This window comes from Argopecten irradians, chromosome 10 (genome assembly GCF_041381155.1).
Source record: "Argopecten irradians isolate NY chromosome 10, Ai_NY, whole genome shotgun sequence".
NCBI classification, from domain to species: domain Eukaryota; kingdom Metazoa; phylum Mollusca; class Bivalvia; order Pectinida; family Pectinidae; genus Argopecten; species Argopecten irradians.
In genome coordinates, this window is record NC_091143.1 from 18,158,369 (window position 1) to 18,186,121 (window position 27,753).

Genomic DNA, 27,753 nt, shown 5'->3' on the forward strand with positions numbered 1-27,753 from the left:
CAAACTTAAGTCTAAAATTCTTTCGTGATCCTCGAGCCAGGTCTCTAGGCATATACCAAGAAGTCGTTTACTAGTTAAGTTCTTAGTAGCCTTTGTGAAATCTCTTACCTTGTATGAAGGTCAGGGTCATTTATCTTATGCTACTAACCCATCATTAGGTCTTGAGACTTCTTAGTTATTGACAGATGGCCAACATCATAAGTTCACTTGCCTTTCAGGCAATAGAGCTTAATAGACCTTGCTGTCTTTCATTTTCTTGTAAAGTTGTTTCAGATATCCTCAATATTTTGTCAACTTTATTTGGAAGTACCATAAAGCATCAGACATTACATAACTGGTGATGAAGTTTAAAAAAGAACAAACTCAAAATTCTATAGATTGCACTTTATTAGAAAAGATTAGAGAAAATCTACATTAATTTGTTAAACAACATTGACCACATGACCAGCAATGGGTCACACAGGGGACTGGCTATCAAGTAGTGGACGGAGATATCGGTCAACCCTTCTTATATATACTGGTATATTAGGCCGTTTTCTTTATATGGTTCAACCATACATCATGTAGTTGTTAGACTGGTGATTTTTTATCTGAAACACCTTTACAAAGACCTGTATTTATGAAAATGTACAGGATTTATGCTTGAAATATTGACTTTAACTGGTTGTCTCACATAAAAAAACAACCAAACATACCCTTATTATTCACAGCTTTAAGTAAACAATAATTATTATCAATATTTTCAAATTCACTTTCCCATCCTGAAATAATGTTTTGTTTTAATTCATATTTACCATACAAGAAGAGTTGACATGTTATATATTTTTGTGTATATTAATTACAAAATTCAATCAAAGTATCTTAATCATTATTAAGGACCAGCCTTCGGGTAAATATAACATCAAGTCATAAACATAATTTTAATATATCTCATCATGCGAAAGCACAAAATACAAGTATAAGTATCATCAAGCAATGATCTACAAATCTTTCTACTCTAAAATGAAACCAACACATCTGAATTGGAACATTTTCTTAACACTCCATCTATGTGAGGTAAGAGCCAATATTTTAAAACACTCAGAAATTAACATTGTTTTGCATAGAAATATCCTAATAAAAGTGGATAAGCACTCATCATCTATCAAAATCCAATACATAAAGTTCCATATCTCTACCACACAGATGATTCTGGAACAGTCTTATCTAAATGCATTTATTTTGACCACATTATTTGATGGTATAACACAGAAAGTGTGGAATTTATCTTAATCTTCTGAAAATTCTAAACATCATATTTCTGAAATATCAATATTGAAATAGGTAAACTTGTGTACATGTCAGCGTTTTCAGAAAATGAAATTTCATCATTTCATATTTATTTACAGAATTCAAATATGTCCAGCTTGACACATTGACGTACAGCCAAGACAATTATTACAGATATAAAAGCTAATTAAAAAATGGAATGTAATAATGGACGGAACCATATATAGAATACATTTAACATTAAAGTATATAAAAATAGCCATAAAATCACAATATAAATATATATATATTAATTGTTTGTTAACGAAAAATCACAGATGCTTGTATTTGATATTGTTAGTTTCAAAATACATGTTCTTTACAATGAAAATCTGAAATTCCATCTATCAATTTAGAGCATATACTTGTTGCGTCACTTATGTCACTCAGCAAAATATTATTGAAAAATAAACCCAGTCAATCTTAATTCCTTAAACATCAAAGCAACAAAATTCTGTTTAGCGTATAAAAGTATACTTTGTTTCATATAAATTGTTATATCATGCATGTTGAAGTTAAACAAATGATTGTCCCAAATTAAATACAGGGACTGTCTTTTCAGCAATAGTGTAAATAAACAAGAAAAAACTGATCGCAAAATCAGACCACAGACTTCTGATTGAATACCATGCCCCCGCCATACCCGATATACTTGGATGTCCTTGATTAAAAATATGTATCATGAATGTAGACATCTTTATTCAATGTCGTCGACTTCTTCTCCTTTCTTCATCTTTGCGATGATCTAAAAAGAAATTAATCGTGGTTTAAAATAAAGAGTAACTAGGGACAGAGTATATAACGTTGAGGAATAAGTTTCCAACTCAAATATTTAAAAAGTTTCATTTGCATATTTCCAACAGGAAATGAAAATAAAGTCTGCATATAATCTACATATATGAAGTTCAGAAAACCAATTGTACCATGCATATGAAATTGAAGTATTTCATTATTTTATAGATATATTGTGTTACCTTTCTATGCTTTCAATATATCTCCACAAATATATACAAGCACAAACATATCAACAAGTTTTAATGTTGAAATGTAAATATTTGGACCATAGATGTATTGCGCATATATTAGCACACTTGTCAACAGTTCAAAAGCTGACTTAACAAAAGTATCAACACATGGAAATATGATATATAAATTTACAGAGAGCAGGACAATACAATGGTATGCTACTTTACTTACGTTCTTCAACTTGGCGATTTCTTTGTTGTCAGCATTCTTAGATGCATCGTTAGTGATCAGTTTAACACGAGAGGCATACCTATTAAATCATACAAAAGAACATCATATATGAACTTCGTAACAACAAGCATGGCGATCAGAGTTATTGAATGATCATTCAGGGCAATGAATAACTGTTTATGTGAGAAACTGGATGGAATATTTGATTGGAAAACACTAGGTATGATAATGTCTTTTGTGGCCCCAAATCCGCTATTTTTCAAAGTCTGTTGTTTTAAGATGTGAATCTTGCATTTCAAATATTAACTACATACCTGACATATTTGATAGTGCTATTAGGAAATATAGCAATTCTAGTTGCCATGGCAACCATTTTTTATTATTCATTAATTATGCGAAATGTGAAAATTTCATCAAAATTGGCCTTTTTTATGAAGTTTTTCATCTAGTTAACATAGAGAGCATTCTAGAACAAACTTTATATTTCTCAAAATGATGTACAAGTGTATTCTTCATGTCTGCTAATTTCCTTGAAATATATAATTTTTGTTCTAGGTTGTGCTCTATTGCTTTTAAAAGAAAAACTGCCAAAAAATATGCCAAAATTGACCAAATTTTCAAATATGCATAATTTATGAGAGTAGCATAATTTATGCAAAGTTACCATGGTTATATAGCATAAACATACTTTTTGTCAACAAAAATATGATTAAGTTTTGAAAAAGAGCCATTACCATATCTTTCAAAAGCAGCAACTTAATTTCTAAATACTTAATTTGAACAAAAATATGATTAAGTTTTGAAAAAGAGCCATTACCATATCTTGTCCTTTATCAAAACCACTTGTTTGCTATGATTTTGCCACCTTTTACAGTGATGTGACATTTAGAACCAAAAGACCAAAAGTGGTGAGGTGACCAAATACATGGCAGAAGGCTGCATTTGTGAGAACTAACCAGAAAAGTTTCAATTATCAGTCACAGAATGAATAGTGGAAAATGTTATATTGGAGAGTAGAAGAATGATCTTGTAACTAGCAGATTAACTTGGTGAATGGACTTAATTAGTAGATGGATTGGGGGGGGGGGGGGGTTGAAATGCCAAAATAAGGAGAGGAATTGAAGAATAAAGACTGAATATAAGAGCGTTGAAAAGAAAGAGACAGAATCCTGACTTACATGAGAATAGTGAATAGTATCATTACTTACATAAGAGAGATGATGGTTTCATCCTGGTTGTAGTCGGCCGGTGAGATGTTGACAAACATGAGAGTTTTAGCGTTTCCTCCGAGGGAGTCCTGCATCAACATGGTGAGTTTGTTGTTTCTATAGGGGATGAACTGCTGGTCGCTGCTCAGAGCCGAAATCACATCTCCCAGGGCAGATAAGGACTTGTTGATGGACATAGCCTCCTATAAACGGCAAACATGGAAGCAAAGTGAGTCATGGCTAGGGTTTTATAATTAAAGAATTGGAATCTCTGAAACCAAATCCTTATTCAATTGATATTTTAAACAAATAACACCCTTGTGTTTTTCCACCTGTCAAGGGATAATTGTAAGCTTTACATTTTTATGCTTAATTGTGATAGAATTCAGTAAGATAAATTCTTTTGTCTCAAATCAAATGTAAACAGAATGTTATGTCACATGGCCATTCTGAAACTGCTATTTCCTATGAAATACATAAAGATCTTACTTTGAGCTGTTCTGCTCCAGCCCCAGTTTTCGCCACACGCTCACTACCAGCCAAATCAACCAAGCTCAGCTGTAATATAAAGTATATGTATTTTTTTTTTCTAAACAGAAACCACGACACAGAGTTCTTTCCATTTTTTCATAATACATTAACCTTACCTAGGTTGCCGTGTGATTGAAGGATGGTTTAAAAATCAAAATTAGTATTAGAGATGCAGAAGGAATGATGAAAAGATCCACTGTTAAAGACTGGTGTGAGCTGAATAACAGCATTATCCTACATCTTTGTACTGTTTATATTAACCGATCCCTTACCTTTCCTTTGAGCACTTGTCCAGTAGCTTTGTTGGTACTCTCCATCATGATCCCAATAATGAGATGGGAGCGAGAACTTTCAGCATTCATCTCTGTTAATCAAAAAAGAAAAAATGGCAAATCACATGATCAGTAACGAAATCTGTGATTTTAGTGTAAATGACATCCACTAGAAGGCGGCATGTTTTAGTTAAATTTTGACCTTGAAGTCAAGGACACTGGGTCAAGATCAGTGACCACAGGACACTGGGTGACCACAGCAATACACTACATATATATTTGTATTTATATGGATATTGTGGCATGGAGTCATTATTGGCGATTTTACTATCTCATCATCACACTAACTTGTTCAAAATTTATTTTGCACTTAAATTTGATGACACCAAAATAAGTACATGCAGGTACATTCACATCATTTAAAAACAAAAGTCAGAGTCAATATGTTCCCTGTCATTTGAATGGAAGACATAACTATCAAACTCTAGGTGGATGATACCAATACGTGTATTCAGATTATCTAACTTACTTGTGGAAGCAGTGTGTCTGTTCTTGCTACCCTCATCAAACAGAGCACCAAGTTCTTTGGCGTTGTTTGCTTCCTTCACACAGGATCCTTGTATATAGACCATCCCCTTCTTGTCCTTCTTGATCTCCATCTTGTCCTGTGAAGTAGAAATAAATATGGTCAATAGCAAGATGTTCGACATCAACATCATAAATAACTTTCAAAACTAAAACCAACACAAAACAGGCAAGGAAACTGATGCAAGCTCTAGTCAAGGTCATTCACAAGCAGGTCAAAGTCATACTCATTAGGTCAATAACAAAGAACAAGAGGCCCAGAGGGCCTGTATAGCTTGCCTGGTTTGTAATGTTAAGTACGTAATGTTCTGAATAAAGATTCATTTTTTCTTTTCTCAAGAAATTTAACCTCTAATATACCTATTGGGCTCTACTCTTTCTGCTCCACGGGGTCAAAGCCAAACTTTATGCAAATCCTGTTACTCTTCGCAACGGGATGACCAAATTTGGTAATAATCCATGCAGACCTCAATGACTAGAAGCGATTTAAAGAATTTACACCTATTTTCGCCATTGGACCCTGCCCTTCCTGCCCCAAGGGGGTCAGAGCCAAAATTTATATAAACACTGTTCCCCTTCACACAAGGATGTTTCTGACCCATTTTGGTTACAATACATACAAAACTTTATGACTAGTAGCGATTTAAAGAATTTACCCCTATTTCCACTATTGGACCCCGCCCCTCCTGCGCTGAGGGGGTCAGAGTCAAAATTTATACAAACTCTGTTCCCTTTCCCCCAAGGATGTTTCTAGTAAAATTTGGATACAATCTATGCCAAACTCTATGACTAGTAGCGATTTAAAGAATTTACCCCTATTTCCCCTATTGGGCCCCACCCCTCCTGCCCCCAGGGGGTCAGAGCCAAAATTTATACAAACTCTGTTCCCCTACCTTCAAGGACAAAATTTTGTTACAATCTATGCAGAACTCTATGACAAGTAGCGATTTAAAGGAAATGTTGATGGACGGATGGACGACGGACGCTGCGCCATAACATAAGCTCACCAGCCCTTTGGGCCAGGTGTGCTAATAAGTGAAGATAATTCACAAACAAACAAGAAAAGATCACTTACATCAAAAAAGAGCCATCAATACACAATCAGTTTAGGTGATTCAAAAAAGGTCAACATCAAGGGCCATTTTCGATTATACGGTTTGACTGGTTGGACCTAGTTGTTCATTTATTAATTAAAGACGGACCTGTGGATTTTACATTGTTTTCAGACGAGCCTAAGCAAAGCCCTCACAGGCCTGTATCAAAAACTACAGGTCCGTCAAAATTTATACTTGAAATAATGACTTTAACCAATGGTCGAACCGGTTGTTCCGAATAAACAAAAACGGCCTAGGTCATTCAGACGCTAAATCCATCAACTATGACCAACTTACATCATCAGATGCCCCTGGCTTGGCAAACAGATCAATGAGTTTGTCATTGTACAGCTCCATCATGTAGGCAGTCACGGTGATGGTGAACTTTGACCTGTATCAATTATAATTTATATAAATAATGAGTCAAAAGTCAAAACAAAGTTTTCAATATTTCTTGTTGTTCCAACTTAGATTTTTCTAAAAAAAAAGCAGATAATCTTTGTTGAATAAACATATTATATTATTGTTTGAGGGTCTTTCTAATCTAAGGAATTATTAATCGCTTTTTATTAACTAATTGCTGGTCAGTAAGATAATGGTAAATTCTTTCTTTATTTGAAATTAAGTCTAGAGTAAACCAGTACCTTAATCATCACAAAACAAATTTGAAAACTGTCTACAGTCTACCTGAGCTCTTGTATCAATTGAAAGATCCTTTCAAACGCTCTGGGTGCAATACCCGGGAATTGCTGGGCTTTGTCACCAATCATGGTGAAAGTTTTTCCAGAGCCTGTTTGTCCGTAGGCGAAGATACACACATTGAAACCATCAACGGCAGACTGGATCAGATTCTGCAAAATCAAATATGTCCTTAGCAATTAATGCCAGCAATTTGTAATGAAAATAATAAACAAAATATACAGGTGATCTATCTTATTTGAGATTTTTTGTAATAGACAAAAGCTGTATATTTTCTGAGGTATTGATCATCATTACACGAGTCATCCTAAATGTAGTATTTCTATATCTTACAATCAGGAGGGTGTCAATCACATCTAATATAAAATATTTCTATAAAATTGGATAATAATTGAAAGTATTTAGCCTTATCTTTCAGTTGAACTACAGTCAAACCTGTCTATAGAGACCACCCAAAAGACAAAAAAATTGTCTTTAAAGCCAAATAGTGAAGTTTTCTTTACACACAGGACCAGTTGGGACCCTGAGAAAGTGGTCTTATTAAGCAGGTGGTTTTTATAAATAAGTGGTCACTAAGGCAGGCTTGACTTTGTCTCTATATCCTCTTTCATACAAACATTGGTATCTTCAAATATTTTCTCTTGTGTGGAACTCTCCATAAAGATCTGGTCGAATGTGAATTCCTTTGGCCCACGAGATGACTCCACAGAGATAGAGTACTCATCTGGAGACTTCAGCACCGACACATTACCCTGTAACAAAGGAAGCATTTATAGAGACCTCACAACTTTTCACAGCCTCTTTCTGAATTCAAAGGAAGTAATTATTTGAGTATTAGACTAAAACCTTTTGTTACAATCTAATACACGACTGTATATATTTTTTTAATTTTGATAAAAATTGGATTGATTTCCAAAATCCTCATGTTGAGGCTATTTTCAAAATACGAACCCTCTCCTTCTCACTTCCACTCAATGGTCTAGCCCTACAGTAGACACGGATCTTTCCTTTCATGTCCTCAACCATATTGTAATATTTTCTGCGGAGAACCTGGAATAATAAAAAAAATTACTTCTGGTGCAGAGACAGCTAAATGGGTAATATTTTATGACTAGAAAGTCACTTCACGGATACTGAGTAAAGTGGTCTTGGGTGCCTACATATACACAATTAACATTTACCAAGCTTAAATGCAGACTGATATTATAAAGTTTTCTATGGTCTGGTGTCCAGTAAAATTACACTACTATCTCTGGGCTGCCATAGCTACTAAATGTTCACTATCTCTGGACTGCCATAGCTACTAAATGTTCACTATCTCTGGACTGCCATAGCTACTAAATGTTCCCTATCTCTGGGCTGCCATAGCTACTAAATGTTCACTATCTCTGGGCTGCCATAGCTACTAAATGTTCCCTATCTCTGGGCTGCCATAGCTACTAAATGTTCACTATCTCTGGGCTGCCATAGCTACTAAATGTTCACTATCTCTGGGCTGCCATAGCTACTAAATGTTCACTATCTCTGGGCTGCCATAGCTACTAAATGTTCACTATTTCTGGGCTGCCATAGCTACTAAATGTTCACTATCTCTGGGCTGCCATAGCTACTAAATGTTCACTATCTCTGGGCTGCCATAGCTACTAAATGTTCACTATTTCTGAACTGCCATAGCTACTAAATGTTCACTATTTCTGAACTGCCATAGCTACTAAATGTTCACTATCTCTGGGCTGCCATAGCTACTAAATGTTCACTATCTCTGGGCTGCCATAGCTACTAAATGTTCACTATTTCTGAACTGCCATAGCTACTAAATGTTCACTATTTCTGAACTGCCATAGCTACTAAATGTTCACTATTTCTGGGCTGCCATAGCTACTAAATGTTCACTATTTCTGGGCTGCCATAGCTACTAAATGTTCACTATTTCTGAACTGCCATAGCTACTAAATGTTCACTATTTCTGGACTGCCATAGCTACTAAATGTTCACTATTTCTGGGCTGCCATAGCTACTAAATGTTCACTATCTCTAGGCTGCCATAGCTACTAAATGTTCACTATCTCTAGGCTGCCATAGCTACTAAATGTTCACTATCTTTGGACTGCCATAGCTACTAAATGTTCACTATTTCTGGACTGCCATAGCTAAGTGATTAAGGTGTCTGACATTCTAACCCTCCGGATGCTCTGTGACAGAAACCCATGTTGGGTGCACACATGTAAGAATTGACTTACTCTTTCACTGTTATAGTTTTCTGTGAGAGTCTTGTTTTCTTCGCCAAGTTTCTTGTTTTCTTTTTCCAAGTTTTTGACCTTGGTAGCTGCCTCTACACCCTCCTTAGCAGCCATTCCTAAGGCGTCCAGTTCAACCTTGACCTTCTTCAGTTCATTGACACTGTTGTCACGTTCCTATAGCAACAACAGATAGGGTAACCTAGTAACACTCTCAGTACACAACAGTCTAATGGACCTGCTTTGCCTACATGCTACTTCATACATGTTAACTCTACCAATTTACTACTTTTAAGATTTAAGACCATTCTACCACCTACTCTTTAGAGTGTTTTTTTCTCTTTCCAACTACTGATCCATTCAAATATGTGTCCTACAGGACCCAGTCATTCAAATGATGGTTAGCTTAATCATATGATTAATAAAAAAATTATTTCTGGTTTACTGCAAAACATGTGATAACATCTTTCCCAAAGTTGGCGAGTAGATAAAGACTGGAATACTTCAGAATTAAATCAAATTTTGTCACGTTAACTTCAAAAGAATTAATTTTATCTTGATTTGAATATAATTGTTAATCTTGTGATGAACCTAGGTCCAGTTTGTAAAACACATTACTCTCTCATTTTGGTCTGAATCGGAGATATGAATGTGATAAATATTTCTTCATAAGACAAGTATAACATGAAGCCAGGTATTTATTAAAGGCCCACTACATTTCTGGAACGGCTTTTAATTTTTAAAATCGGAATGTTGAACGAGATTGATAATTTTGTAGAATCACAAAAGTTGTTAACTTACTGTTAATACTACACATTTAATCACATTCTGAACAGTTTGATTAAAATAAATAAAATACTAATTTTCATAATGCAGCTCGTCTTATGTTTCCCGCTGTCGTCCTTAATGCTGCACGGTAGTTGAGTCTCATTGCATCAGACGGCACAACAGTAAAATGACTCTCACTGTTATCATATTTCACACAGGAAATCTTGCATATGTTTGGTGTTTTAACCTCATCTTAGGCCATCAGTATATATTTTCTGATGTTATTAAGGTTAATAAGAAACCTTTATGTTTGCTTCGGAAAGGTAGTGAGCCTTTTAAAAAAGTAACAATATTTTTTTTTCCATTTCAAAGTAATCCTTGTCATTCTAAAAAATTTCTTGTCATTTATAAATTAATTCCTTACATAAGCAGGAATGAATTTTATCAAGTATGTAATAATTACCTTCTTTGTGACTTTCAGTTCTTCTTCAGTGGATTTAAGATTTTCATCCAGTTTTGACGTTTTATTCTTCTCGATTTCAATTTTCTTTTCAAGTTCTTTCAGGATTTTTTCATTCCTCTTTTGTGCGTTTTTCTGAAGTAGAATAAAACCTTCATTAAACATTCATTCGTCAAGTAAAAGCAGATACAACGTCTAAATGGCTATCCAGTAAGCAACACAAATACTGCAGTTTCAATATAAACTTACACACAACTCCATTGTAAAAGAATTATTGCCACCACGTTTCGCTGAAATCCCTCCAATAGTTAAGGAGTAGCTGTTTAATTGTTTTATAACAAATGGCATAACTCTGAAAAAGGTGACGGTATCATGTTGCAATATCAATCACCCACAACCACATTGTATAAGAATGTATAAGAACAGGAAAAATACACACATAATTATTGTCAAATGCCCCGACCAGGAATTGAATCCAGGTCGCCAGTGTGAAAAACTGCTGCTCTACCGACTGAGCCAAAGAAGCATGCTCCATCAGTTGAGTGAGAGACACCTATATAATAATATGTACAAACCACACCGACCCACTCCTTTTACAATGATTATTGAAATCAAGTTTCAATGAAATCTCCTGTGAGAAGTAAGTCAAACGTTGTGTTGGATACCCTGAATCCAGTCTACCCTACTTAATTCTCTGTGGGGTAAATCATTAGCACCATGTACTTAATGTGTAAATCACCATTTTGGGTGTTCTACCATTTTTATCGTAAATGTATAAGAGAGACACCACTCACATCTTCTGCTGTCCCTCCAGCAGCAGCAGTACCAGGACGTCCACCACGCTTCATATCCATCTCCAGTTGTTTGAGGCGTGTGTTCAGTTCATTGTTCTCTTGTTTGATTTTAGTCATTTGTTCACGCATCGTTTTTACTGCTGCATCTGAGGTACCACCCTTACCCTAGAGGTACACAAAACTTAGTAGAATGTTTATATGTACTATGTACCAGAAGGCAATTACTTAATCAGTTTTAATATTTAAAAAAAATAATAGTTTTGATATCAAGTATACTAATAATATTTTTTGAATTATTTTTTAAATCTTGAATGTTTATCTTTAATTATGTTTAAAAAATCTTGAAGGTTTATTTTTGATTATATTTAAAAAGTCTTGAAGGTTTTTCACGCTCTGGATCTTAACAATCATATATAAAAATGATTAGTCTGCAATTTGTTCAAATAATTTTTAGGTGTTTTTTTCAAGGGACATAATTCTCAATAATACTATGAATAAAATGTAGCATATACACTGCCCTCCAAAAGTTCTGTTACACATGCTTTTTTAAAAATATACATTAAGTACAGAAAAATGTAAACATTGTTATAACAGGTATCAGTATATATTATTTATCAGCTTATGTATGCTCTCTAACATATTAATTGCATTTTTGAGAATTTTCTTATAAACAAATTGTCAGCAAATTTCAACACATGTTACAGAACTTTTGGAGGGCAGTATATCTTTCAAATTAAATGATACAATAAAATAACATTTACTCACCCCTGCTACTACAGCAGCGACCTGTTCAACATATAAACAAACCTAGATTAGACTTATCTGGTATAGGATATTCCTATAACATTCCTATATATGGCAGATGTAACCAAAATGACTACTTAGTAACATATTCTACAATGGTAGGAAACCTATTTATTAACATTTTGTATTTATTATACAATATGTAAATTTTTTAAAATATTAAGCAGATATACAACCAATATATTTATATATTAAAGAGTTTCTTATATTTAATATTAAATTCACTTTTTATGCTGAGAAGTAAATGTGTTTCAAAATGCCTTGCTTCAGAATGCTATATTATATTCGTGGAAAGTAGAAAAAACTTCATTTTTTGAAGAGACTATGACCATTTAGATCTGGGTTTTTTTCCAAATTGTCTTTTCTAGAATTTTAAAGAGTTTGAAAAGAAGAGTTAGTTGTTCCTGTACTTACACCTGGTTTCATGCCAGCTGACTCTAACTCTTTAATGCGTTTCTCCAGAGCAGCTATCCTATTTTTGTCATCCTTCATCCTGGCCTGATCCTTCTTCTCCTGTGTGGACACTGCATCCCTCACCGCTTTATCTTTTTCATTTCTAGCACCCTTGAACTTAGCCTGTATCAAACACAACATAATTCCATGCTTACTCGGTACATACTGGCCTAGGCTGTAAATGTGGATGTGGTCTAGAGTGTTTAATTCCGCAATTTGCATAAGTAAATATTTTACATAAGTATTCTGAATTTTTCACCATGTTAAGGTAATTCTCAGGAATCATAAGCTACTAGATATGTCTCAGTCTGTAAGACATAAATGTTCCACATAAAATTGGAATGTAATGCCACGTGACACAACCGGATGGGATAGGACAAACATGAATCCCACAAAATGACCCCTCACACAATTTATGAGAGGGACATCAAAACATGGAATAGTCTAGTTGTTTACCTCTAGGTCCCTGTTAGCTGATCGCTGAGTCTCCAGGTTTTTGTTAGCACTGTCCAGCTTAGTCTGTAGTTCCGACAGCTGACCAGTCAGACCAGCGGCCGCAGTACCAGATGTAGCCTTCTCTTTCTCTAGTGCGGCCTAGGAATTAATGGAGAAGTTTATTATTAATGGTATATACATGGTTAGTAACAAAACATGCTGGTTGTGGATTTTGATTCACACACAAAGCCTATGAAATGACTTTTAAAGTGAAAGAAACACTGTGTTGTTAACTTACGATCTTGGTTTGTAGATTCTTTATTTCCTTAGCCGTATCCATTGGAACATTGGCAAGTCTCTCTTTCTCCAACTCATCAATGCGACCCTTAGATTTGTCTAGTTCCTGAAACAGGATATTTTCATCAATTTCTCATACTGCAGTGAAAAAGCTTCAAAAATGTTTTGAAAATATTTTCAAAAGAATTTGGAAAATATCATTCTCAACTAACGACTATTCATCACCAAACCTACCTGTTCCATGGCTTTCATGATGGCCTTGGAGGTCTTGTTGTTACTGTCCAGTTTAGCTTTAATATCTGTCTTCTCATTGTTGGTTTCCTCTCGAAGGATGGCCATCTGTTTATGAAGGTTTTCCAGCTCGTCTTTAGTGTTGCTGTGAGCAGCCTTCTCCTGGGATAAGGTTGTGTCCAAACTTGTCACCTGGGCCTGAAGACGACTGATCTGTTCCGATAATTCCTGTCAATCAAATCAATACAGACATACAGCCACAAAGAAATGTAGTCAAACCTGGACAGATGAAAAATGATCTTTTTACACAATTTGAATTGTGTTGAAATTGGTCATCTGAACCCATAGAAAATAGCCTTATTAAACAGGTGGTCTTTATACAGAGGTGGTTGCTATGTAAGGTTTTACTGTATACAGTGAATATAACATTTTATATTATGTATATTAGGTTACAATTGCCTTATCAGCATCCTATGTGTTTTAAACACTTACCTCAGTGTTGGTACCCATGGCTAGACTGGCCTGGAGTTCTGCCTGATTCTTGGCTTCCTCTAATTTGTTTTCCATGTCCTGTTACAAATGAAACATATTTCACTTATGAACTTCAGTATCAATAGTATGTGTACATTGTATTATAATGTGTGTTCTTTGTAGGCTTTTGAGACCAAACAAAAATCAGCATTTTCAATAGAGAAACTTTACAGTAAAACATGCTAATAATGAACAAGCTTAAAACAAAGTCATGGTTTTAACACATTTTTTTTTCACTCCCTGTCCAGGAACCTATAACATGTTTATTATATGTGAACAGCATGTATAACAAACTGGTCTCGTAACAAAGTAATTTGCATGGTCCTCAGAGGTTTGCTATAACCATGTTTTACTGTTATAATGATATTTCATAATTATGTTTTTTATAATAATGTAGCGCTGAAATTGAAATCTCTCAATATCCATCTATGCAGCCTTGTTATCTTACCATCAACTTGGCGGCCATTTGGCTGCGCTCTTTCTTCAGTTCGTCATTTTCCGTCTCCAGATCAGACACTTTGTTGTCCATGGCCGACATCTGGTGTTCAATTTGTTCCACCATGGCTCTCTCCTCTGTTATGGAAATGTTACAATCTTAGGGCTTCAAATAAGTTCAAAACATGACTTTTTGTATAATCTTAACCATTGATTGATTATATTTCCATTTCTCCAACACTATAAAACAAACTCAAATAATCAAGTTTGATGAAAGAACAAGAAATCACGAAAACAGAGGATTTTTAATAAACAAGAGGCCCGTGGGCCTTAACAGTCATCTGACTATTAGCACAATACAATGTAGTCGTTCAAAGATTTAAGCATACTTGACCTCTGTGACCTTGAATGAAGATCAAGGTAATTCATTTGAACAAACTTGGTAGCCCTTCATCCCAGCATGTCACAGGCACAATATCAGGTCTCTAGGCCTCCTAGTTATTCTCAAGAAGTCATTAAAAGATTTCAACCTATTTGACCCCGGTTACCTTGAATGAAGGTCAAGGTCATTCATTTGAACAAACTTGGTAGCCCTTCATCTCAGCATGCTGCAGGCCCAATATGAGTATCCCGGGCATTTCAGTTCTTGAGAAGAAGTCGTTTAAAGATTTTTGCCTATTTGACCTCTGTGACCTTGAATGAAAATCAAGGTCATTCATTTGAACAAACTTGGATGCCCTTCATCCCAGCATGTCACAGGCCCAATATCACGTCTTTAGGCCTCCTAGTTATTCTCAAGAAGTCGTTTGAAATATTTTAGCCAATTTGACCCCTGTGACCTTGAATGAAGGTCAAGGTCATTCATTTGAACAAACTTGGTAGCCCTTTATCCCAGCATGCTGCAAGCCCAATATCAGTACCCTAGGCCTTCTGGTTCTTGAGAAGAAGTTGTTAACAGATTTTAGCCTTTTTGACCCCTGTGACCTTGAATGAAGATCAAGGTAATTCATTTGAACAAACTTCATAGCCCTTCATCCAACCATGTTACGGGTCCAATATCAGGTCTCTAGGCCTCTTAGTTACTCACAAGAAGTTGTTTAAATGATTTTTAGCCTATTTGACCCCTGTGACCTTCAATGAAGGTCAAGGTCATTCCTTTGAACACACTTGGTAGCCCTTCATCCAAGCATGCTACAGGCCAAATATCAGTACCCTGGGCCTTCTGGGTCGTGAGAAGAAGTCGTTTAAAGATTTTAGCCTTTTTGACCTCTGTGACCTTGAATGAAGGTCAAGGTCATTCATTTGAACAAACTTTGTAGGCCTTCATCCCAGCATCGTACAGACCAAATATCAGTACCCTGGGCCTTTCAGTTATTGAGAAGAAGTCATTTGAATGAAAAGTTTACGCACGGCGCACGACGATAGACGGTGCATGATGACCTTCGGGTCAGATGACCTAAAAACTAATTGGACTATTTTGGAGTGTATCATGTAAAGCTAAATATTCAGAAATTGTCAATTAAATTCTACATCACAATCCTATATACAGCGAACCATCGATAATCTAGACACTGTCCAAAATCGCTAATTTTCCAGACTGCCAAATTTAATTCAATGCACTAAGTCAATAATAAAATCTGTTTCACGGCCTTTCTGTCTGGATTAGGAGATTTCTGGTTTATCTGCATCCAGATTATTGCAGGTCCACTTTATTAATATTTACAGACCTAAATCCCAAATAGATTGAGTACAAACTGATAAACAGTTGAGAATTAAGCAAATGAACAATTCTTTTGAGAGATTTGAGTTATCTACCTTTGATGTCCTGTACAGATGACACTTGACGAGACACTGGAGCGACATAGTCTCCAGTCCTTATTATCTGAAGGGCCTCCACATTTATCTTGTTATCGTCTAGGGCTGCCTTCTTCTCCTCCATCGCAGCATACAACTTTTTTCCTTCTGCATCTCTGATAAATCAGTGAATATTGTTTACTATTATCATCAGTACAATTTGGTATGAGGAGAAATGGAAAGGGTCAGATAAGAGGTAAAGGGTAGGAGAAGGGGGTATGGGTTGTCTTAGGGAGGGTATGGGAGGAATGAAGAAGATAGATAAGGGATGGGAGTTGTATTGGGTTTTGAGAAGAGGAGCGGAAAGGAGAGGAGTGTGGAGGCTATATTGTGTTGGGGAAGGGATGAGGGGCAGGGGATGGGAGTTGTGTTGGGTTTTGAGGAGAGAAAGAAGAGAGGTGTCAGGTGTGTGGAGGAGTAGTTGTATTGGTGAGGGGGCCAAAGGACGAGAAATGAAATGGTGCTGGATCTGATGGAGAGGCAGAAGGAGGTGATGGGGAGTGGATTTGGGTTATGATAGTATTACCTGTCTTTTTCACTAGGTGATTTGCCATTCTTTTTCTTGTATTTTTCCTCCCATGTATCCACAGCTTTCTGACTCTGATCGTAGGGAGTTCTGGCTGTAGCTACATCAGCAGTTGCCACAGTCAGCTTAGTAACCACACCATTAGCAGCATCAGTCACCTCTCCGTGAATCTCATGTACCTACAATGTGTTGTACGATGGGTTGAAAAATCTTGTATGATGTGTTCTTACAATAACATATCAGATCTGTTAGGATATCTATAGTAATGATATGAAAATGAGCAAGTTGTATTTAGCAGTCAAACATATGACCTAAAACAAAAACCCATTGATTATTGATTTTCAAATAAGGGTTTGAATTTGCAAGGAAAAAAACATGTTTAGAATCAAAAGAATATTTGAGATATTTTAAGACTGATTGCGAGGAAGATCATAAACAATTTTTGGATACATATTTCACCATGAACATGCTTCTGGATTTTCTCACTCTTTGTTTTGTATACATTTCTTAATTCCAGCAAGCAAAACAAAACAACATGCCAGATGGAAATTTTAGTGGTCGTCTAGTATTTTGAATCTTTAAAGAAATATCAACTCGGTCCCCCTTCTTCCTCCCTTGTGTAAAACCCCACATTTACAGTCAGTAAAGCAGTCTGCGTAATTACGTACATATCTAGCCACAGCTGCCAGCAGCTTCTTGGTTTTCTCAAACTCGGCCAGGTCTTTGAGCTTCAGCTGGAGTTTGCTGTGTTGTTTAGCCATTTTCAGCATATCTTTCCTCATGTCCTTCAGCTCATCCTTGGCCTTCTCAATTTCCTAGAATGAATAAATGAACATCAATAGAATCACCTTTCAATTTAATGTACTAAGATAACTCATGAAGACAGCATTTCATGAAACCATGCACTTTGATTGATTGCAAAAAATGCAAATTCAAATTAAGTTACAAACAAAAGATTGGTTTACAGAACTGGTACATACTTAAAAATTGTTGGCTTGCAGTTTGTCTAATTTTGTCATTTTATTTACTTACTTCACAACTCATAAGTTGTTAATGATTCAAAACTTCACAAATTGAATTATGTTTTTAATTACAGAGACAATTATATTTTTCATTTTAATTAATACCTGTATATAATTGCAGAGGCATATTCCTTATAATTATTAACCATATTTTGTAATATATCAAATTCTTCGTTAAGTCCCTACCTGAATCTTGTCTGAGATGCGTTGTTCCTGGTCCTGAATCCTCATATCTTTCTCAGCTATCTCCTGTGTTTTCTTCTCTACCTGTTCCACCAGATCAGCATGACCAGCTACTGAACACTCCTGTCAATAATATCACTGCTATAAGTACCAAACATAGGCTTCACATGCTAAACTACAACATTTAAACATTTTAGTATTTAATACAGACAGCTGGTGTCACCTACTTTTCTGTCTGTACCGGTGCCAAAGATTCTAGGCCAGCTGGTTCACTACATTTTCTACATAATTCTTACCTGCCCCTCATGACTTGTCTGTACAGGCACAGGTGCTGCAATAACTATGCTAGCTGGTTCACTACATTTTCTACATAATTCTTACCTGTCCTCCACGACTTGACTGTACAGGTACCGGTGCTGCCACAGGTACTACAACGCCTGGTTCACTTGTGCCTACATGAGCAGCCGTTTCTGCCGTTGCTAGCTGTAGCTGTAAGGCCTAGAAATAAATCAAGGACAATGAGTATTTAAATGATTTCAATTGCTACAGAAGTTGGGTTGTCATGTTTCTCGCCATCATCTCAATCACTGCGACAGACAGCACAACAGCGAGAGATGAATTTTTACAGTTAACATTGATTATGAAAGGAATCTTGCATTTATTTGGTGTTGTAACCTGATTTGAGGCCATCAATATACATTTTCCTGTTTATTTTTTTGTTTTTGTTTTTGTTTTTAAGAAACGTTTAACTTTTGTTTCAGTAATCGTAGTGGGCCTTAAAATTTAAAGATATTCATTGAAATATTCTTCTATTTGATCAGTACACTACATGCAGGTCAGAAAATAACTCAAACACAAACTGACCGTCATCTGTTCTAACAAATTATCTCTCTCGTTGGTCAGTTTATTCTTGTCCTCCATCAAACCCTCAGTCTTAGACTCTAGGTCAATGACCTTGTCCTCCAAGGTCGAGATCTTCTGTTCTGGGGAGTCAGCTAATGCAGGGTCTAGTGTAAAATACAAAACACCATTAATTTTAGTGAATTCTAAAGCTGGCCATGACCCAACAAAATACTCAGAAATGATTACAAATCTAAACAACTTAAATAGAAGTGTTTTGTAAGGCTGGAATTTGTTTTTTATCAGTTGGAAATTACCAGAATCGGAACCTGAGTTTGAAATAACCAGAGGCTGGAAATTAATAGTTTTTTTTTTATCAAATAACCAGTGTGACTGGAGTTTAATCTGAGTTAATTCTATGTTGTATTTTAAAAAGAATATTTCCAACAGGAGTAGAAAATAAACACTGCATCAATGTTACATACCAGTTTCTGGTTTACTCTTTTCCAGTTTTTTAAGCAGTTTTTTCATATCCTTCTTCATGTCTCTGTTTTCTTTCTTCAGTTCATCCAATTCCTATCAATAAGATAAGAATATACAATTCTTGTATCATCTTGATGTAATTTCTATTTTTGCATCTAATTTAGAGTTTTTTCATTATGATGAAAATTAAATAAAAAGAAATCATTAAAAAATCATAATTAATTGAACCTTCCATATTTACAAAGGCCATGAAATTTATACAAAAATTTTCAACCCATGCTTTATTCTAACAACTTCTTTAAACTATGCAACAATTTAATTTTTTGAATTCGAGTCATATTGTTGTATGATACCAACACTTTGATGCTTTTTCACAGTGGTTTATTTTTGCAATTTCTGCTTCCAAATAACTATACAATTTAATTGAATGCAAAAATAAGTTTGTTCCCAGTATATGAAAGAGCATCGATTTTTTCTGCAACAAAAGTGCTCATCTCTAAAACTGTTATCCTGTATTTGAGCTAATAACATGTATTATTCCCAATGATGAGACCTTTAGACTTATTTACTTACAGCGCTGTTTGCCCCAGCTGCCGCTGTAGCTACAGCAGCAGCCTTCAATGCTGCGACCTCCTGTTCCAGCTCCGTAATACGGTCTCTCTGTTTGGAGAGTTCCTCATTCTGCTGAGAAATATGAGAGCTCTGTGTCAGGTTTTCCTGCTGAAGTTCTGAGAGCTGTTCTCGCAAATTTCGGATTTCCTCGTATGCTGCATCACACTGTGCTACAATAGCTGGGTCTGGTACCTTGACCTTTTATTGAAGAATAAAATATTTCAAATAACAATTTTATTTATAGGTACATTAATATAATATACTTTCTCCATCACAAACAATATAATATATTACTGTAAACTGACATATTTTCATTTGTGATTAAATTTGTCAAATTTCTCAGGTGATAAGAAATCACAGCAAAAAATCTCTGCGAACTGTTTTAAATACAAGTTAAGTAGAACTCTAGAAGTCTAGATCACAAAATTAAATTTCTGCGATAACATCCTATTAAAGTTATAAACAACCAAAACAAGTCCACAATGACCTTGACATCTCACCTCAATTGTCTGTACTTCTGGGTCCTTGACAACGACAGGGACTGGAGGCACATCAGGTGGATCTGGAATTCTGCCCTTCTCTACTTTCTCAAATGTATCAAGCTTCTTGTCGAGTGATGTCACCATGGTATCTAATTCTTCCTTCTGTACATACAGCTCTTTTACAGAATCTGGCCTGGGTTAAAACATAAAACATAGATATACATGCAAAGAAATCATCAAGAAACTACTTTCTTGGTATTAAAGTATTGTTTCTAAATTACTGCAAACCAACATGTTTTTACAACTTAATATTTTGCGTTCTTGTGCCTAATAAGTTTTTAACCACAATTAAATTTTGCTTTAGAAACTTATTTATTTGTGTAGTGTGTATTTTTGAAACATTTTTGTGGATATAAATTTTTGTGATTCCAACTCAATTGCAAAATACACCAAATTAAGTTTAAGCAATTTTTTATCGACTTCTTCAAATTGTAAGAACAAAAATGACCTTGGCTCCATATGAAATATGAAATCTGGACAGGATTTGAGAAGTGAATGGTGAAATGAGACAAAACAAGATGAGGCAAATGTAACACTATTGGTACACTCACCTCTAATTTCATGAAAGTCCTTCATAATGAAACAAATTTTCACTAAATTTCATCCTAGAAACCTTTTCACATTCAATCATTAAATGTTCCTAAATCATTAATTTTGAATATCAGCCATTCTCAGTTGTTTTACACCTACTTATCATCCTCTGTAGCAGGTCGGCCATTTTTCTGAACGAACTCTTCCTCCCACTGTTGAATTTCCTTATCGGTCCGGTCCTGTTCCACCACCATCATGTTCTTCTCTTCTTTAGTCTTCTTGGCATTCTCCTAAAACAGGTACCAGGCAATATATATTATACTATGTTTTATAGAAAAAATTGAAAATTACAGAAAATATCAGGTCTTTTTCCATGATGTCTGAAGACTTATTAATTTAATACTGATACCCCAAGGTCAATGTACTGTAAATTTATTATTCATTTTGGTAGATTTTTTATTTTTACACATAACTCTGTAATTTTCACTTGCAGTACTCTATGAAATGAGACAGTGAACAACATATACTGCTGTGATAAATCTATGTATGCATCCCGAGTTCTTTGCCCATAAAATTTTCAAATGACCCCATAGAATGTCTGGAAACAGGTCACTTTAATACTTTGACACCCTCGTGTTTGGCAATACAGATGGAAAAGTCCCATAAAAATATCTGTAGATTGAAGGTTGAGTATAGGTTGTTACCTCAGCAAGTTTCTTGGAGGAATCGGAGGCTGCGACAATAGCTGCCATAGCATTATACTGGTCCTCCAAAGCCTTGTACTTAGCATGCAATGTAGCACTGTCCTCCAGCTGTCCCTTCATCCCAGTATACTTGGCTTTCCATTCAGCACTTTCCTGAAAATAATCATTGATGATATTCAAAATACTGTGAAATCATTTATTTTCGTTGGGCTCAATACAATTTACAATTTTAAATTTGTATCGAAGACTTTTCTTTGCAACATACTCCTTGCAATAGTTTGTATGCAGAGGGTACCAATTATCAAATGAACACATCAAGTTACCTGGCATTTGCATATATTCATTAAAAAGAAAAGTTTACGTGGATATCTAAATAACCTAATTTTAGTCAAAAAACGAAATATACAAAAATTAAACCCTCATGAAAAATAATGATTTCACATTATGTAATTTCACATGAATGAACTGTCAATATGTAGTCACACTGCTTCATATGGACCATTACACAATTAATGTAATCAAATGTTGATATTACTGACATCATAGAAGTGAAAAGGATTTTAAAGTTATAAATATATTCAAATTTGCTTACTTTGGCGTTGACAGCAATTGCAAGTTGTAAGGTTTTAATTTCAGCTAGCCATTCTTGACGCTGATGATCGAACCCCATTCTGTCTTCTTCCATCATCCTCCTTTCATCATCGTATTTCTGTCGTTCTTCTTCCATCTGATCCCTCTCATTGGCAATCTTTGATTTCTCATTATCACTTATCACAGCGGCAGCCATTAATGGTGTCGTTGTCTTGGCAACCTCCTTCTGCTCCTGTTTGTCAGATTCCGTGTCTTTGGTTGCCACGACAGCGGCAGCAGTCACTGCAGTTGCACCCACAGTCGTTCTGGCAGCCAGCTCCGCTTTAAGTCTTGCAACTTCAGCATTCTGAGCATCAAGTTGGGCAACCACAGCCTTCAATAATCACCACAAATACAATCTAACATGAGTGTCTTATCTAACACAGAGAACAGTCATTTTTGTTAGATTAATGATATTTCAAGATTTTAATATACACATTACATACATAACTTGTGTAATGAGAAAAAGGTGCAGACAAAGATTGAATCTCTTCATGACAGAAACTTCTTCTGAATTCATTTAACAGATGCTATAAGGCAAGAAGAGCATGGGTCGTTACATGATGAGGCATATGACTTTGTCAATTTTCAGGAAGTGTGTATTTAGGGCAGATACTTATAATTTTCTAACACTGTATTAGAAGTCCAATGAGTTCTATTTTAAAAGTTTTATCCAGTAAACTTCAAGCCTACCTTCAATTCATCAGCAGTACCAGTGTCTCTCTCAGCTGAAACAAAAGACAATTCAAACCTTAGAGTTTAACATGTTCTATATTTGGGAAACATGCTTCGGACAGTGAAAGGTACCTATACTGTAAACCAAGATTCTATTGTGTGTGATTCACTTTTGCGATTTTTTTATGTTCAAAGTTTATCTACTCAAATTAATATCTAAATCACATATTTGATAGGAGTTTCTATTCAAGTTTTAAACCCGCGAATGCTAATCTTCGCAAACTTATTTTGAGATGGAAATCAGGCAATTTTGTAGACGTGAAAGAAAGTTGATTTACCATATCCAAACTATTATAGGAGACACAAAGTTCTTACACAAAGCGGGAACTTTGCAAACAGCTTTAGGGGAAGGAAAAATAGTATAATTATATTACTAATATAATTTCAATCCAATTGTTTACAAACCTGCCACCAAGGCTGCATTAGACTTATCCAGTTGTTGAGTAAGCTCAGTTTGCATTTCCATCTAAAAATGGAAATAAAATATGATGATCTACCAGTAAATAATATGAAGGACAGGAATATTTTTAACCTCAAAATTATAACTGTTTACATAAGAATATCAGAAAATGGACAGACTATTATCGGAATGTCAACTAGTATATGTCTCTCGTGAGGTAGGCTCAGAAGGCCTTACAGAAGTAGAAAAATGTGTCAATCGAATGCATGAAATACAAATTCCACAATTAGAATGGTAACAATTAATTCAACCCCTGGTGAAAGACTTACCTTTTCCTTCTCCAATCTCTCTATCTCCAACCCCTGGTGAGAGACTTACCTTTTCCTTCTCCAATCTCTCTATCTCCAACCCCTGGTGAGACACTTACCTGTTCCTTTTCCAATCTCTCTATCCCCAACCCCTGGTGAGAGACTTATCTGTTCCTTTTCCAATCTCTCAATCTCCAACCCCTGGTGAGACACTTACCTGTTCCTTTTCCAATCTCTCTATCCCCTACCCTTGTTGAGACACTTACCTGTTCCTTTTCCAATCTCTCAATCCCCTACCCTTGTTGAGACACTTACCTGTTCCTTTTCCAATCTCTCAATCCCCTACCCTTGTTGAGACACTTACCTGTTCCTTTTCCAATCTCTCAATCCCCTACCCTTGTTGAGACACTTACCTGTTCCTTTTCCAATCTCTCAACCCCCTACCCTTGGTGAGAGACTGACCTGTTCCTTTTCCAATCTCTCAATCCCTTTCCCTTTGTGAGACACTTACCTTTTCCTTCTCCAATCTCTCTATCTCCACTTTGTTCTGTATGAGGAGTACTTTCTTGTCTTTCAAAAGTCTATTGTTTCTTTCAGCCAAACTCTGTCAAAGAGAAAACACATAGCCGAGGTTAAAAGTGTCATGAGAAAAAAATCACAAACCTACTATAAAGAAAACTATCCATACCTATGCCGAAGATTGAGAGTTCGTGATAAAACAGGCAGAGAGATAGTGGTATAGTCTCTGACACAGAAATTAATGCATTCTTCAACTGAGATTAAAAGGTGAAAAGCTATATCTGATAATTCGCCGTTAAATATGTTAGATTTTTTGTGTGTAAAACTTTATGGTTACCTAATTTACTATTGGTACCTTTTTTTAAAAACAGTCTATAGTAAATGTATAGCATATATAAAGACATATTGAAAGTGAGTGAATTCTATCTAATTATTAAATTTCAATTAAATTGAATATTCCTGTTCCTACTTTTTATATCAACAGAAATGAAAACATATCACAGGAGCTATGACAAGGTGTCTTGAAAGATTTATTTTCAAAGAATGCAGCTTAAGTAGTGATGGAGGACCTCTGTAAAGGTACATATTTTAGTGGTAATCATATCTTCGTTCTTTTCCCGCAAGAAACTTTGGACTGAAATATTATTATGCTGATTCTGCACATCGTAAATACAGCCATGATTATAAATGCGTGAATTGATTCATCACCATCAAAAATCATTTTTTGTGTGTTAACGGTATTTATTATAGATCTTATTACTTACAGCTAACATTTCATTCCAGTAGACTTCTTTACTCTGAAGGTCATGCCGATGAATGTCTATCACGTGTTTGAATGTATGAACTTTGTCCGAGTACTGTTGTCTAAGTGCAAAGACGAAGATATTGAACTGGGACTGTAAAGAAAAGAAAAAAAGTCATATATTGTAACAATATCAATTTGAAAGAAAAACTAATGAAAGTGAAATCTAAATGTTGGTTGGCAGGTTGTTTGATATTCTATTAACGACAAGAGTCATTTAAGGATGGCTAATCTACATGTTCAGATTTTCTTTGATTTATCATTTTTCTTAAAGATGCTCCACCGCCGACAGAGCATAAATGGCATTCATCATTAGAACAATACTTGGTGTTTAATCGTGTATATATATGTCTAATTAACATAAAAAATAATATAAAATAATTTATTTCGCCATTGGTGCATGCGCCATTAGTTCTTCATTCCATGTAGGATATAGTGACACGGAATTTTTTCTGGATGCAATTAATTACTTTTCATATTTTTAACTTAAAGTAAAATTAGAAGCTCAAACTTTTCAATTGTGGTAATGGTGTAAAGAAAGTAACTTTTGCAAATGAAGAAAAATACTAAATCGTCTACTCCTGTTTTTTAAAGCGAAAAAATACCATTTGTCAGCAGTGGAGCATCTTTAATTATATTACTTTCAAATATGCATAATATTTTGCAAATACATTCTTTTTACAGTTTTGAGTAAGTATGCATGTTAATGGAATGATGCTTCTGAGAATGTCAGTAACATTGTATTTTTATTATTGGTTTTATTGCCCCTTGTAAGATTCTCACACAATGATACAATGTATATGAATAACATATTGTGGTTGTCCCATTTGAATCCACAAAGCCCAAAGAAAGTCCTTTTTACAATTGGTACCTGTGTTTCATCTTCAATCTCTTTATACTGGGTCTGTATGTCCCCGACAATCCTGATGTGGTTATGTTTCATGTTTTTAAGGTCATCCACCACCTTAGCAATGCACCGCCTAGCGTAGAGGTACGGGATATACGCATTCTGGGAAATTTCTTCTTCTTTACTGCCCAAACTGGTTCTATCTAGACCTGTAATTAAAAACATACCGCGGTGTGGTGTGATTCAAAATACCATCAACACTCTGGTAATTTTTACTAAGAGTATATGTTCACAATTTTTCTGTACATTGTTATGGTCACGAAAATTTAAACTGTTATAAGTGATTAGTAAATCATGTAATTTAACCAGATCCCAATATTTTAATAAATTTGAATTGAAATTTCTGTTTACAATCAAAATTGCAGGTTAATACCAATTGAGTCTTCACATTAAAATTCAATAAGTCATTAGAACCAACCTGCTTATGGAGGTTCATTATGAAATGTAATTACTTACACCGACAAGATTCAACATGGAGTGATGATTTTTTTTAAAATTTTTATTATTCTAGCTGTTTAAGTTGAAAGCAAGCCATATACCCTCCCAATAGGCTTTGGTAATAAAGTGGGTTGTTCATATGGGAACATGCAGAGGTCCAATATGCAAAGTACTTACATGTGAATATGGTGGTTACATATGCTAGCTGTACCCTATTTATTGTTCATGTGAACTTGACAATCAATACACAAACTTCAATGTGGTGAAAACATGCAAACAATATGGTTACTACATAAAGTATAATATGAGGGGACTCGGGATATTGGTAGTTTACAGTCTACTAACTGTCACTTGGAGATCTTATAAGGATTTACTTAATATATATCCAGTTTATTGTGAGCTTGGCAATAATTGAGCTATCTGCAAAATGGTGAAAACAAACATGCAAACAATATGGTTACATTGAGAATAATAAGAGGGGACTTAAATAAAATATAACTAGCTTACAGTCTACCAACTATCACTTGGATGCCTATAAGGATTTATAATCAAATATATCCTCCTTATTGTTCATGTGAGCTTGGAAATGATTGAGCCAGCTTCCATATGGTGAAAACATGCATACACAGCTTCAATATGTTTACATCCGGATGAGGTGAATTACAATAGACTAGCATTGTCTAGGAACAGGCACCAATACCTTTGGGTCTCACGGATTTATGAGCCCCGTTTATCCTGCCAGGGTCTTTAATATTAACTACACTGGTCGACTTGTCTCCAATGGTGAAAACTAAGCACAGAATGTTAGAATGAAAGCTTCAGAGATTTAGTACACAACAAGATTGAAAAGCAGATATGAACTCATTCACCCCTAAGATTTTATAATAGATTGTTCCACTCAAAGAATTAGGATAGTTCAAATGTTAACACAGGGGTGAATGAGTTAAAAGTAAAATATTTATAAAACACCATAATTAGAACAAATGATCAAACACAAACAGAAAGTTTAATGATGAAGATTAGAATTTGGAAATATTAATTTACTAAATTATTGTGCATTTCTGAAGTACAAATGGTCATGTGTATTGTAAGACTACTGTAATATTAATATGATTATCTATCCACAAACACAGAATTACAAAGCTGGTGAACTACATGAATTGGTATTCATTTTCACTAGACCAAATTTTGTTTTCTTTTGCATTTCACAATTTGAAAAATAAAAATAATTACATCTATGTTTTATAATTATTTTTTTTCAGGCTACTTGACAGGATAAAATACATTTTATTGTACAAAAACATTGATTTACTATGTTAGTATTTTCCGTATCAATTTGTAAAGTCAATATCTCTATATTATGACATAATAATAATGC

The 27,753-nt window shown here is 35.0% G+C and overlaps 1 protein-coding gene across 3 annotated transcripts; it reads right to left on the reverse strand.

Moving 5' to 3' along the window:
• Positions 1-369: 369 nt before the first annotated feature.
• LOC138333305 (uncharacterized) lies at positions 370-27,261 on the reverse strand. 3 transcript variants are annotated; one of them, XM_069281598.1, is made up of 39 exons: positions 27,076-27,261; positions 25,902-26,086; positions 24,993-25,124; positions 24,221-24,313; positions 23,407-23,467; positions 22,960-22,994; positions 22,229-22,600; positions 21,637-21,789; positions 21,092-21,222; positions 20,360-20,534; positions 19,821-20,057; positions 19,250-19,340; positions 18,789-18,931; positions 18,306-18,422; positions 17,928-18,047; positions 17,388-17,534; positions 16,720-16,898; positions 16,155-16,309; positions 14,353-14,477; positions 13,866-13,943; positions 13,377-13,601; positions 13,144-13,248; positions 12,867-13,004; positions 12,372-12,533; positions 11,919-11,939; positions 11,154-11,318; positions 10,363-10,494; positions 9,135-9,308; positions 7,846-7,944; positions 7,512-7,646; positions 6,883-7,046; positions 6,493-6,586; positions 5,046-5,181; positions 4,517-4,608; positions 4,203-4,271; positions 3,714-3,916; positions 2,506-2,584; positions 1,983-2,053; positions 370-1,936 (listed from the first exon to the last, which is right to left on the reverse strand). In XM_069281598.1, exons 2-38 carry the CDS (start codon positions 25,971-25,973, stop codon positions 2,006-2,008), a joined length of 4,857 nt encoding a protein of 1,618 aa, XP_069137699.1. In that variant the 5' UTR covers positions 25,974-26,086; positions 27,076-27,261; the 3' UTR covers positions 370-1,936; positions 1,983-2,005. The 3 variants fall into 3 exon arrangements, with proteins under 3 accessions (XP_069137699.1, XP_069137698.1, XP_069137700.1); XM_069281597.1 differs by having other exon boundaries at positions 370-2,053; positions 27,076-27,260; XM_069281599.1 differs by lacking the exons at positions 24,221-24,313; positions 24,993-25,124; positions 25,902-26,086; positions 27,076-27,261 and adding an exon at positions 23,731-23,753 and having other exon boundaries at positions 370-2,053.
• Between the last annotated feature and the right edge of the window lie 492 nt (positions 27,262-27,753).